Source organism: Galleria mellonella, unplaced genomic scaffold (genome assembly GCF_026898425.1).
Source record: "Galleria mellonella isolate WM207_F2 unplaced genomic scaffold, CSIRO_AGI_GalMel_v1 utg1053, whole genome shotgun sequence".
NCBI lineage: Eukaryota > Metazoa > Arthropoda > Insecta > Lepidoptera > Pyralidae > Galleria > Galleria mellonella.
The window spans coordinates 1725522-1738964 of record NW_026441968.1 but is presented as its reverse complement, the minus strand read 5'-3'; the positions used below and the strand labels follow the sequence as shown (position 1 = coordinate 1738964).

At 36.9% G+C, this 13443-nt stretch overlaps 1 protein-coding gene across 1 annotated transcript; it reads right to left on the bottom strand.

The window, feature by feature from the left end:
• Positions 1-361: 361 nt before the first annotated feature.
• LOC113511024 (isoleucine--tRNA ligase, mitochondrial) lies at positions 362-13204 on the bottom strand. The gene is made up of 12 exons (XM_026894583.3): positions 12979-13204; positions 12077-12199; positions 10188-10555; positions 9006-9119; positions 7591-7793; positions 6523-6689; positions 5142-5375; positions 4525-4691; positions 4266-4404; positions 3642-3796; positions 2774-2917; positions 362-2226 (listed from the first exon to the last, which is right to left on the bottom strand). Exons 1-12 carry the CDS (start codon positions 13171-13173, stop codon positions 1368-1370), a joined length of 2868 nt encoding a protein of 955 aa, XP_026750384.2. The 5' UTR covers positions 13174-13204; the 3' UTR covers positions 362-1367.
• Between the last annotated feature and the right edge of the window lie 239 nt (positions 13205-13443).

Sequence of the window (13443 nt, the reverse complement as noted above, 5' to 3'; positions counted from 1 at the left end):
TATTAAAAAAAAAAAAACCTCAATTTTCTCATAAACCGATTTTAGCTATTGAACCGTTGTCTCTTTCTTTTACACTAAATTCTCAGTTTGAATAAAAGTGACAAAACAATGTATTAGTTATAATAGGTTTGTAGGACGTTTTAGTTTTTTTTTATGAATAAGGGGTATTATATGTATATAATTTAATCATAACCTAAAATATAAGCATTTGGCGTTCTATTGTGTCTGTCTACCCCAATGGGAGAGAGACGTGACAGATGTATGTATGGAAGATAACAAAGCTGAAATGGCCATATCCAAAAATTAATTAACGATATGCCGCCATTTTTGTTTGCGAAGAAATAAAACAAATACAACAAAGTACAACAAAAGATAAATTTATTATTCATAATTCTTCGAATATATACAAAGTATATTTTAAAATACACATCATCTATACCAATTAAATAACAGTTTAAAAAAGAACGCGAAATTGGATAAATAACGTTTTTGGCGGGACTTTTTTCTAATTTAGCGGGAAACATGACAACTCTATAGTTTTTCTGCTTGGAAAAGATCAAAGTACATCGTGTTTTTTTTTTCTATTGTGGATATAAAAAATAAGTCATTTCAATTAAAATTATTTGAAATCTTTTGTGATAGAATTTTATTCAATCTATATTAGCTGAACCAAAATAAAAAATTTTTGATCATCTCTGTAAATTATTAATGCCCATTAATTCCTCTCTTTTCGTGAGTAGGGAAAGTAGATAAAACTTTATTTGAGATATCAGTTCAGGGTACGATAGGGCTGATATACCTGAAGAAGGTAAAAGCCCTTTAAAAAAGTGTCTAGCCTCCAAGCAAAGAAAGTCCTGTGTTAAAGTCAGACTATCGTACTTGACATATTTATTTAACAAACAAGATATTTAATATATACTGTCTCACGCGGGTAAAACTGCAGGAAACGACCATTATTTTGTAACTGTAGACAATTTCTGTATATACTAGTGAAGCCCTGGTTTTCCTGTATAAATAAATAAAAAGTCCTTTTCTGTCGAAGCATTTATATAAAGAAACCATATCTAGGTTTGAAATATTTAATTGTACATAATTAACATCTATATAATAAAATAAATAATTAAATAACTACTATAATCCGCAATGGTTAGAGGGATTGATAGTTAGAGGTATTTATCGACATGCACCCATTTCGTCGAGCATATTGATAGTAGTAAAGAACGAGCCCACCGCCATCTCTTGGATAATTAATAAGATTTATTATCGATGTTTTTAATTTAAATTGACAAACTCTTTGTATTCACTAGATTCGAACGCACAACTTTTACGGTCTACAAATCGGTATAGTATTCTATCTTTTTAATATTTTACAATAAATTAACAACTTCTTCGCATCTCAAACATTTGTCGCTATTTTCTAAAGCATTATATTTCCTACATCGCAAACACTGGCTTCTTTCACTCTCTGACATTTCAATATGCCAATTTTTCCCGCCATTCATAACCTCCAAATTAACAGTAGATACTTCCAATATTTCGCATAGCACACTATCATTCGCATCATTTGTGCGGTTCAATTCTTTCAATTTCTCATACAAATCCGTTTCCAATTTAATATTGACGTCAAACTTTTTCAAATTCTCATTTTTGGCAATCAAACAAATATCTCTTTTCAGATCCAACATGGCGACCATAAGGGAAGTGTCAACTGTTTTTGGCGGTAAAACTGACAACTGTCGCGTGAAATGGAACGGTCGTTCGTACAACGGATGGTGTTGCCACGCTTCCTCTATTAAATGCGGCAAAATAGGCCCTAATGCCTTACAAAGAGATATTAATATTGTATTAACAACTAATTGAGCAGATAACCTTTGGTCCGATTCTCTATGGGAGCAATATAACCTATCTTTTACACAATGGCAGTATAGAGCGGACACTTTATTACTTATAAAAAACAGTGTTGCCTGTGCGATGTGATTATATCTAAAATGGCTATAATGTTCACTTATTTGTTTAAGAAAATCATATGTTTCACCTAATAGGTATTCGTCGAAATAATTTAAAGAGGGTTTTCTGTCAAAATCTGGTTTTTCTAAGTCATTAATTACGCCAAGAAGGTATTTCAGTATGCTTCGTATCCTGATGACTTCACTTTGACAATCGTCAAGCAGTTTTTTGCTGATGACTATTTGAGAATGCTGCGTTGCATGGCTTGCTACCCACCATCTGTGACATAAGATATATCTTCAATTTTATGCAGTCCTGGTACAAAATTATAATAGCTTACAATTGTAGATTATAATAATAGAATGTTTCCATACAAATGCTTTGAAAAAAGCGGATCAACGTTTTCATACAATTTTGTGTGATAAGTTATAAGGAATCACTCATAACTATGAGTGTGATGGTTACCACTACCCTTCAGAAGAGCCGTTAACTTGCTATTCTATGTCGTTGTAACTAAAGCAGACCGGCCCCTACAAATACCACCCGTTCCCGAGTATGACGGACGAGCCAGCGTCGTATAAACTCGCCTTAATGAGAGGGGAAAGGGATTGTTAGTAATATGGACTACCAGTCCCATTGCTAACAATATAACCTCCACGTGGTACCCCCTGAAAACCATCGTGCTAGATTTTACATGTATTCGTCATGACGAGCTAACGGACCTGCTTTCATCATCACCTATCATCCCTCACTGGTGCCCCGCCAGCATATACCGTTAACGCAGGCAGGGTTAACATTCCATTATCATTCGATAAAAAAAACTCACCTTAGTGTATCAACGCCATACGCCGGCTGAGCGTTCCTGTCCTTGCCGCCGTGTATGACGGTAGAGGGTTCAATTATATTGCCAATTGACTTGGACATCTTCCTTTTTTTATCATCTACCACAAATCCGTGTACAAATATAGACCTGGTAAAAAAACAGTACAAGTAAGAAACTTAAAATATTTTTTGAAAATATTAAAAAGAGACTTTGTACAAAAGTCGTTTGCTTTGGTACCTCTGTCCCATTCGTGTTTCTACCGTGAAGCAGTTGTGTTTGCATGGCTGTGTTTCGATTTGAAGGGTTGGATATGACAGTGAATTAACAGGGTACAGAGGAATAACATCTGAGTCCTCAGGAATGGCAACGCATGGGGGGTTATCATGGGCGAAACAGTATACTCTGTTATGTCCATGGTACTGCTCATGTCTATAGGCGACGGTTACTGCTTTCCATCAGGTGGGCCGTCAGTTTGTTTGCCAATCTAAGTTACATTAAAAAAAATTAAAAAGAAAAAAAAGGAGAATTCCAGACTAAGTCGAAACAATTGTTGGAAACGCAAACATAGTAAGTTAGGAAAATATATTATTAAGATCCCGATATCCAAGATTAAGATAAGAAGAGATATCCCTGAGCTATCCCTTCCTCACCCGTGGATGTCGTAAGAGACGATTAAGCGAGGGCGAGGGATAGGCAGCAGCGTCCCTCTTCAAACATCTCTAAAATCCTAACTGCGGTTGCCAACCCGCTTCAAAGAGTGACAACTACAGGTAAATCTCCCCTTATGAGGAAGCCTTATGTCCAGCAGTGGACAGTTAACGGCTGAAATAAAAAAAAATAAGATTCCAAACTGGATATAAAAAAAACTAACCTATAAGGCGCTTCCCCGGTTAAAGCGACAGATGTCAGCAGCGATGTTTGAAACCAACCAGTCAGTTGGTCGTAACCTTCTGAGTACAGCTGTGCTTTGGACCCGCCCAGGGTAGTCCACGATATGCCGGAGTCGAACCAGATGTCCATTATGTCCTGGAATGAAGCCAGAGAACTACAGGCATAATACACTAGTTATTTTTTTAATGGATGATAATGGAATGGTAGCCCCGCCTGTGCTATCGGTATACGCTGGTAGAGCACCAGTAAGAGATTATAGGTAAGGATGAAGCAGGTAAGTTGGTTTTTTAAATTTTTTATATATTATTTATTAATAAATAAATAATAAATTATTATTAATTAATAATTTATTTATTTATTTTTTACAACAATAGGAGACTAACGAGCATGCGGCTCACCTGATGGTAAGTGATTACCGCCGCCCATGATCACCCACAACACCAAAGATATTAAGGAACATACATCGCCCAGTTATAATTTTATTATATTAATAAAATTATATACCTGTATCATTACATTTATTAACTGTCTTGCTTATTCCCTATATTGTATAATGCAAATAAAATATACTCATTCATTCGTACATTGATTATAGAGAACAAACCTGGCCTTTAGCGACTTCTTTGATATCCAACTTCTGTTCTGTGACAATGTCTTCTGGAAGCAAATTTTTCACATCGCACGTCCACCATACGTCTGGACCTTCCGCCTCTATAAGCAAGCAAAGCTTGTCTATGATACGCCTAGAAAAAAACATTAGGTTAATGAACTATTCTGTTTTTTTGCATATTACCCATGGCTGAGAGCTAAGATAAATCAAATTGTTTACCATTCTAAGTTGAATAAAAAAGTTATATACTTACTCGTCAACGAGAACATCGTCCTTGTGGTACAGGGCTGGTATAGGAACGCCCCACGCCCTCTGCCGCGATATACACCAGTAGGGGCGACGTTCTAACTGGCTCCGGAACCCTTGGCGAGACTGGTCCGCGCTCGAGGACGGTAGCAGTTGTACATTGTCGAGAGATGCCTGAAATAACAAATTAAAACTGAGAAATCGTTCGTATCGGCTAATGGGTGTCGGAAAATCAATCATCCGGCTCGAAGGATCAATGAATTAGCTCTAAAGTGTCTGTGGTAATTAACCAATTAAAATATGGACTCTATATTATAGGTATAAAGTAAGTTTTACAATGCGAACAAAATGGCCAGTGCTGAACACATCGGATAGTCAAGTGCTCGCGCGCTTCGCGCAAACGCTCAGGTTGTGAAATGAGCTCCCTGTCGAGGTTTTCTTCAGAGACTAGTTTTTAATTATTTAAAAGAGCGTATTAGGGTTTCTTCAGGACCGGGATGAGGCACGTAAACCTTTGGTATAGCTAACGTTCATAGACTATGGTAACCGTCAACTATCAGACGGGTTGTGTGTCAGTTTGCCAACATAGTAGTATAAAATAATTTAAGCTGAAGACAAACTCACCAAAGCGGTCTCCTTTAAGGCTTCAGTGTCCACAAACCACTGTTTGCTCGCCCTAATTATAACAGGTTTCTTGGTCCTCCAATCGAGAGGATACGAATGGACATACGTCCCTCGGTGCAAAACGGAATCCTCGAGGCGTTCTATCACCAAATCCTGACCCTCAGACAGTACTGGTAGTCCATTGAAGTCAGCACTTAGATTGGTGTAGCGACCTGCTTCGTCGACATTACATTCCTAAAACAAATTAAAAACAAAATTAAAAAAAATTAAAAGCATTTATAATTTATCTACAATGTCTTTGTCCATGCCAAATATTGTGATAACATTTGGTCAAACTATTAAATTGGTAAGAGGTAAAAATATTTATCATCAATTAATTTTTATTTTTTTATTGGTGAAAATGATATAGTAACCCCGCCTGCGCTAACGGGATACGCTGGCGGAGCACCAGTGAAGGGTGATAGATGAGAATGAAAACAGGCCAGTTAGCCCATCATGATAAATCAAAAATTAACCATGATAGTTTCCAGGGGGAACCGCGAGGAGGTCGACCTGGTTGGGTATATTGCTAGCAATGGGATTCTCAGTCTCCATTACTAACAATCCCTTTCCCCCCTATCAATTAATATTAGAACCCGAAACTAATCGAACATTCACGACTTAAATACGAGTAAATTAATTATTCTTATATTAATTCAATTGTCTGATTGATTCAATTCAATTGTAATTCAACAATCAGACAATTGATTGCTCAGCAGCCAATATTTTTATTGAGAAATTAGACATTTTTTTTAAATGTTGTTTAAAATATTTAAATTTGTATCATGAAGTGAATGGTAGTGAATTTACTGGGTACAGAGGAATAACATCTGAGTCCTCAGGAATGGCAACGAATGGGGGATATTACGGGCGAAACAGTATACTATACTCTGTTATGTCCATGGTACTGCTTATGTCTATAGGCGACGGTTACCACTTTCTATCAGGTGGGCTGTCAGTTTGTTTATCATTCTAAGTTGCATAAAAAAAAGAAATGAATGTATAGAGAGCACTACACGTTTTGGGAACCTGGAAATGAAGTGACCAATTTATTCTTAAATAAATAAATAATTAAAGTATAATATTAGAAAAATATATAGCGTGGTCCCGGCATAGAATGGGCCACCACTTCATTTCTCGTGGGTGTCGTAAAAGTGGCCAAAGCAAACATAAAGGGGAGACAGCAGCATCCCTCTTAAAACATCACTAAAGCTAACTGCGGTTGCCCACCCACTTGCCAAACATGGCAACGACTGGCAAACCCAACTTATGGGGGAGGCCTATGTTCAGCAGTGGACAGTTAATGCCTGATATAATATGAGTAGGAATATTCAAATTTTACCACAGTCATGTTGTTCTTAAGTGCGACTAAGAAGTCCTCTGGGCCATGCGCGGGCGCAGTGTGCACCAGACCCGTTCCCTTGCTGTCCGTGACGTGATCCCCCTCAAGGAAGGGTAATGTCTCTTTGGTCAAATGGTTTCTGTACGTGGTGCCTTGCAGTTGATGACCTGACAATCAATATCAAGAATATTAATCTTATTACATTAATAAACTAGCTGTTGCCCGCGACTTCGTACGCGTTTCCGTCGTTTTTCCAGGGTACCAGTGAGGTATGATAGGTGAGGATGAAAATACAGGTCAGTTAGCTCTTCGTGATGAATACACTTGGAATTTAGCATGATGGTTTAGAGGGGAGACCACGTGGAGGTCGACCTGGTTGTGTATATTGCTAGCAACAGGGTCCTTAGTCACCATTAATAACAATCCCTCCCCCCCCCTACTAAAAGGGTTATATCTCTATACATAACACTTTTAATATTCTAAATAAGGAGGTACATAAATCTCACAGTATTTTGTCTTGCTCTGCGTACGCCTTTATATCTGGATGATTTATTTTCTATGTCAAAAGTGGTTTTTTTTTATGGGTGAAGATGGAATAGTAACCCCGCCTGCGTTATCGGTATACAGTGGCAGGGTAGCAGTGAGGGATGACAGGTGAGGATGAAGGCAGGCCAGTTGGCCCATAGTGACCAGCTAAACAAGAATTAACCACTATGGTTTCTAGGAGGAACCGTGTGCAGGTCGGCCTAATAGGGTGTATTACTAGCGATAGGGCTCTTATATCTCATTACTAACAATCCCTTTCTCCCCTGTCAAAAGAATTATGGTCATTGTTTACATTAACCGTTCAAATTAAATATCTATGCCACTGTTACACGTCACAAATAAGGAGGTACACTTTTTGGTTGTTTGCTTAATGACGTCATTCGATTGCTATTCCATAATGTACACGCTCATAGAATTTCTATAGCATTCACTTACTACGTTGAAGAAGTTATAGGCTATTCAACTTCACGATACGTACACGGGCGAAGTCGTGGTAAACAACTAATATAAACATATATCTACCTTCAAATTCGACAATCTTCGTAATCTCGGTTCCAAATATCTTTTCCAGTGACTCTATCAGGGTGTTGCAGATTATGAACATATCACCAGGTCTACTGCTCAAGGTCACGAGACTGTACTTGAGATGAGGGCTGTAGCATATTGCCTTGTTCGCCACCAGGGTCCACGGAGTAGTTGTCCAAATGATAGCAGAGACATTATTTCTACAAATACATAGATACACTTTTTTATTAACAAAATTTTATTTCTTTATAACATTTTTATTTAGTAACTAGCAGCCCGTCCCAGCATCGCACGGGTGGACATTTTTAACATTTCCCCACACACCTATCTATCTATATTTTAACCACTTGCTGGAGTCTGATTGTGCTGAAAGTTAGCAAAAGCTAAAAGTTCATTGGCAATATAGTATCATGATACCATCAAGCTGGTCTGAAAGTGGTCATAGGAACTCGTAAACTATACATGAAAAATCCGTCGTGTTTGGGCTCGTTTGATTTGTTTTGACAAAAAATATAACTCTGCACGGTGTCCAGAGTCATGAAGTTTAAAGGCTGTAAACGGTTGTTTATAAATAGACTTCTTCCAGAATGTTCCTACCCAAATTTACTGAAGTATGGCAACCTCGGAATTACCTGTGAGAGCTGGTGTAACCTGGTCGAAACTTATGGAGGGAAGAGATTGTTAGTAATGGGAAGGTTAGCCCCCACTCCTCACGCCCTCACTAGTACCCCGCCAGTGTATAGCGATAGCGCAGTCGGGATACTATGCCATTTTCACCCATTAAAAAAAACCTGGTCCAAACGTCACGATAATCCAAGTAATTTTATGTATTTTATCTTAATGATAACGTTAATCCCCGTCTCCTATAAACCTCTAGCTTCTACACGTGACTCCGTCCGCGGAACCATGACCATGTCCTTCTTCATTCCGTATATTACGCGTAGACCAAATATTATGACAATGGGGTGAACCGTTAAATGGCATAAAGAGAAACAAACAAATTTCACACTTATAATATTAACATACCTAAAAATTTCCCAGAGGGAGACTTTGTACAAAAGTTGATTGCTTGGGTACCTATGTCCCATTCGTGTTTCAACCGTGAAGCAGTTGTGTTTGCATGGCTGTGTTTCGGTTTGAAGGGTGGGATATGGCGTGAATTTACTGGGTACAGACGAATAACACCTGAGTCCTCAGGAATGGCAACGCATGAGGGGTATCATGGGCAAAACAGTATACTCTGTTATGTCCATGGTACTGCTCATGTTTATAGGCGACGGTTACCACTATCCATCAGGTGGGACCGTCAGCTTGTTTGCCATTCTAAGTTGTATATATATAAAAAAAAAGATTTATCATGCAACACGAAAGTCTAAATGTTAGTGTTTTTTTTTAATCTGAAAAGCATTTACCCAGCTGCCGTATTTTGTAGAATACCAGGTACTTTTTGGACTTGAAACGTAACATAGACTTCTTTGCTCTTGTACTGAGGGTCATATTCCAATTCTGCTTCTGCCAGTGCTGTCCTAAAACAATTTTTATTTGTATAAACTTAAGTGTTAAAATCCTATGTATATTTTAAAAAATTAAAAATGATTTCCGTAACAGTAATTACCACTAAACTCAGTTGTTACTCAAAATATCACTTTGTAACTGAACCATAAATTCAACTCCGAAACGTATACGCTTCCCTACCCACTTAGCTGATATCTATAAACAATAGGTAAAGGTCTCCATACTTGCTGACCATCTGTGTGGATGTAAACAAAAGGTTAGAAATGTTTGTGAAAGAAAGAAATCTTGGTGTCTCTTTAGCGGTCAACTTCAGTCGCAATATCTGCATGGGATTTTTAGGAATTTGTTACAAATGATTCATTAAAAACAGTCACTACACCCGAACTCAGCGTTACATCCAAAGTCGCTATGGAATTTTGTACTAAAGTTTTAAATTCAATTTACATACTAATATAAATGGTAATCTCTGTTCCAAAATTGCAAATTTACAAACTAATATGGTAATAAAATTGCAAGGTATTAATGTACAACACTTTATAGAAACCATTTCAGTACCTTATAGAGCTGTTACTGCCAATTCAACTAAGCTCATCCTCGCTTACCATCATTTACTGGTACCCATAACAACATAGTCCTTAGGCAAGCCTTAAGGGATACTACAGGCATCATTATTGTATTCTAGATGAGATGATTTGCTATTATAAACATCATAAAAACTGTCTGCATATACCACCAGCACAGGTGGAATTATTATTCCATACTCATCATCATCATTCATCATCATTTCAGCCAGTCCACTGCTGAACATAAGCCTCCCCCATTGACTGCCATAAAGAACGGACCTGAACTAGTGGGGGGTCGTCCTACACTGCATACACATACTCATCATATCCGCCGTCAACTGTCCACTATCCCTTGCCAATAATTGCCACACTTGGCAAATAGGTATGCAACCGCAGTTGGGCCTTTAGTAATGTTGTAAAAGGTACACAGTTGCCCATCTTTCGACCATTAACTTCCCTTAATCGCCTCTTACGAATCCCACCATTCTATATTCATTCATCGCAAAATGTATTTACCTGGATGATGGGGACCAATAAACAGGCTTCAAAGCACGATATATTAACCCCGATTTGTACATCTTATAAAATTGCCTCAACTGGTTCTGTACATAATTATTGTTTAATGTCAAATAACAGTGATTCCAGTCGGCCATAACACCCCAACTTTCGAAGGCTGCTTTCTGTTTTTCGACTGTCTCCAATGCGAAGGCTCTTGCAAGTTGTCTTATATGTACAGGGCTGTTAGGTTCAGATTGTTTTGACGCCTTCTTCGCTTTTTGTAAGGCTTTCAACTCTATGGGAAGACCGTGGCAGTCCCATCCTGGGACATAATGAACTCTATTCCCTTGAAGTACATGACTGCGGTTGTTGATATCTTTTATTATCTGCAATCAAAGGTACATGTAAGCGTTGACATACACCTGTTATGATTAGATGAACAATGCCTTGTCTGAAGTAACAGTTTCCGGAACAGAGGTGTATGTATAAAACAGTGTATATATGTGCCTAAGCATAGATCTATGCGATCTGGCTTCCACGCCAGATAAATATTTTAATACTAGTCCCTCTAGACATATGACACTTCATCAGATGGTGCATTATAGAATGAGACAGTGACATTCTTCCTTATGCTTATTCTTTTTTTCTTTGGCTGTGTTTCGGTTTGAAGGGTGGGATATGGCGTGAATTTACTGGGTACAGGGGAATAACACCTGAGTCAAATGGCAACGCATGATTCATGGGCGAAACAGTATATTCTGTTATGTCCATGGTACTGCTCATGTCTATAGGCGACGATTACCACTTTCCATCAGGTGGGCCGTCAACTTGTTTGCCATTCTAAGTTGTATAAAAAAAAATCCAAGTGCTAAAACATATCAATCAATAAATATTACAGGTTACTTGATTAGAATTATTTTCTTCTTAGAATTATTACCTATTAATATTAGCCATCAATCTTTGACTGCCATTTTGTTCACAAATTCTGAAGGTTATGGATCTTTTGATAGTAATAATGACAATTAATCTTCACAGTATCACTTCAGAGTGGCAGTCACACACATACTAATGGTAATGGAATTAAACAAAATACTTAGTCCTAATCAAATAACCAGTGGTATGGACATATGAAAAAAATACCTAGGTCAGTAAAATATATCAATAGATACGTCTAGGGTCACTGGGCCATCCTAAGTAGAATTAGTGGCTGATTGACCTAATTCTACTTACCTGTTAATTCTATAATTTTATCACCTTTCTCGCATTTTATAGTAAAACACCACCAAAGGGAGACTTTGTACAAAAGTCGATTGCTTGAGTACCTCTGTCCCATTCGTGTTTCTACCATAAAGCAGTTGTATTTGCATGGCTGTGTTTCGGTTTAAAGGGTGGGATATGGCATGAATTTACTGGGTACAGAGGAATAACACCTGAGTCCTCAGGAATGGCAACGCATGGGGGGTATACTATGTTATGTCCATGGTACTGTTCATGTCTATAGGCAATGGTTACCACTCCATCAGGTGGGCCGTTAGCTGGTTCCCCATTCTAAGTTGTATAAAAAAAAACGGTATTAAATGTAATATGTAAATGTGAATTTAGATGAAAAATATTTATAAAAAAAGGATTATATCATAAATCCTGTGGTCATTCATACATATACAAATTTAAACATCTACAATTTAAATGTCCATAGACTATAGTGACTGCCTATCATCAAATGAGTTGTACGCTTGTTTGCCACCTTTGTTGTATAAAAAAATCTAAAGTCAAGACAAAAAAATATCCCATTTGGCTTACTGAGTATCTAACTTCAACCTCAGTTTGACTATATTTATATGCCTATTTCATCATCATTCTGCACTGAATAGAGCCATGAATTTAATAAAAAAAAAAGTAAAAGTAACCTTATTAACTGCATGCCCCATATGCAAATCACCATTAGCATAAGGTGGTCCATCGTGTAACACAAACTCAGGACCAGTCAGATGTTCCCTTTGCCAGTTGTAGAGCTTGGAGAATTGTGCTGCCTGTAAACGATATGTTGACTGTGTACAGAATTTACATCTGAGGTTAGTACTAAAGTATTACACAGAAGTATTGGTACAAGTTTTGACTTGTAACTCCTTTACAAGTCCAAACTTGTACCAATCACTCTTTGTAAAGGAGCCATTTATACTTCCTATAGGATAATACAGTCAAACAAATTAGAAATATTTATATATAAGGTAAATTAACAAATTCATCATGCATCTATTACCACATACTATATGTAAACCCTCGCCATATGTGCCCTGGCATACAATAAGCTACCCCTTTTCCCATGGGTGTCGTAAAAGACAACTAAGGGAGGGTGAGGGATGGGGAGCAGCGTCCCTCTTAAAACATTTTTAAAAGCCTAACTGTGGTCGCCAAGTGTGACAACTACTGGCCAAACTCCCCTTATGGGAAGGCGTATGTCCAGCAAAGGACAGTTAACGGCTGAAATAATAATAAAAAATAAGTAAATCCAATACGCAAAAAGGAATTAATTAGATTTTAAAAAAATAAACATATACATAGGTTTTCATGTTTTATATAACATATAAATAAAAATAAAGCAGGATTTGAGTATTGTTAGGACACCCAAAAAATTATAATTACAAATTACTTGAAGGAAAAGTACAATTTTTTAAAAATTTTCTACCTTTAAAATCTTATTTACTTAACAAAGTTTTACAATCTTATAACGTACATATCTATATTTAATTACTTAAATATTTTATATATCATAAGACAATGAGAATACCATAAAATAATGACTATTTACCTTTTGGATTTCTTCCTTCTTCGCACTATTGGACCGAGCCGGAAAATTAGTTTTTGGCGTAAGAATTGTATGAGAATATGTCTTCTTTTTTGGTTCTGCAGAACTCTTGAACCGCATTGAATTTGTATGTGACCATTTTGTTAATAATTTTCGATAATAACAGCACAAAAACTTAGATTTGTTCATATATAACATTTTTGAGGTTATGTCATTTGTTTTGACGTTTTAAACTTTTAAACGAGTCAGTTAATCGTTCTGAAACTTAGAATAAGATTTGTTCTCTATGTATTTTGATGGTACAGTCTTTTTCTTATCCTTGTCCTTGCTTCTATAATACATATTATAATTTATATACTATTATTTTAACATATTTTAGTATTATTTTTATTGGATTTAGATTTATTTAATTTAACACAATATTTTATGAACCTATACATAAATGACAAGTATGTTGACCTTTCAAAT

Excerpts from the sequence above, each read along its gene's own strand:
- LOC113511024 (XM_026894583.3), bottom strand. The coding sequence starts at position 13,173 with ATGTTATATATGAACAAATCTAAGTTTTTGTGCTGTTATTATCGAAAA. Across the intron at positions 7,794-9,005 it reads CTACAAAATACGGCAGCTGG|AAATAATGTCTCTGCTATCA; the intron begins GTAAATGCTTTT and ends ATGTATTTGTAG. Across the intron at positions 4,692-5,141 it reads CCTTAAAGGAGACCGCTTTG|GCATCTCTCGACAATGTACA; the intron begins GTGAGTTTGTCT and ends TTGTTATTTCAG.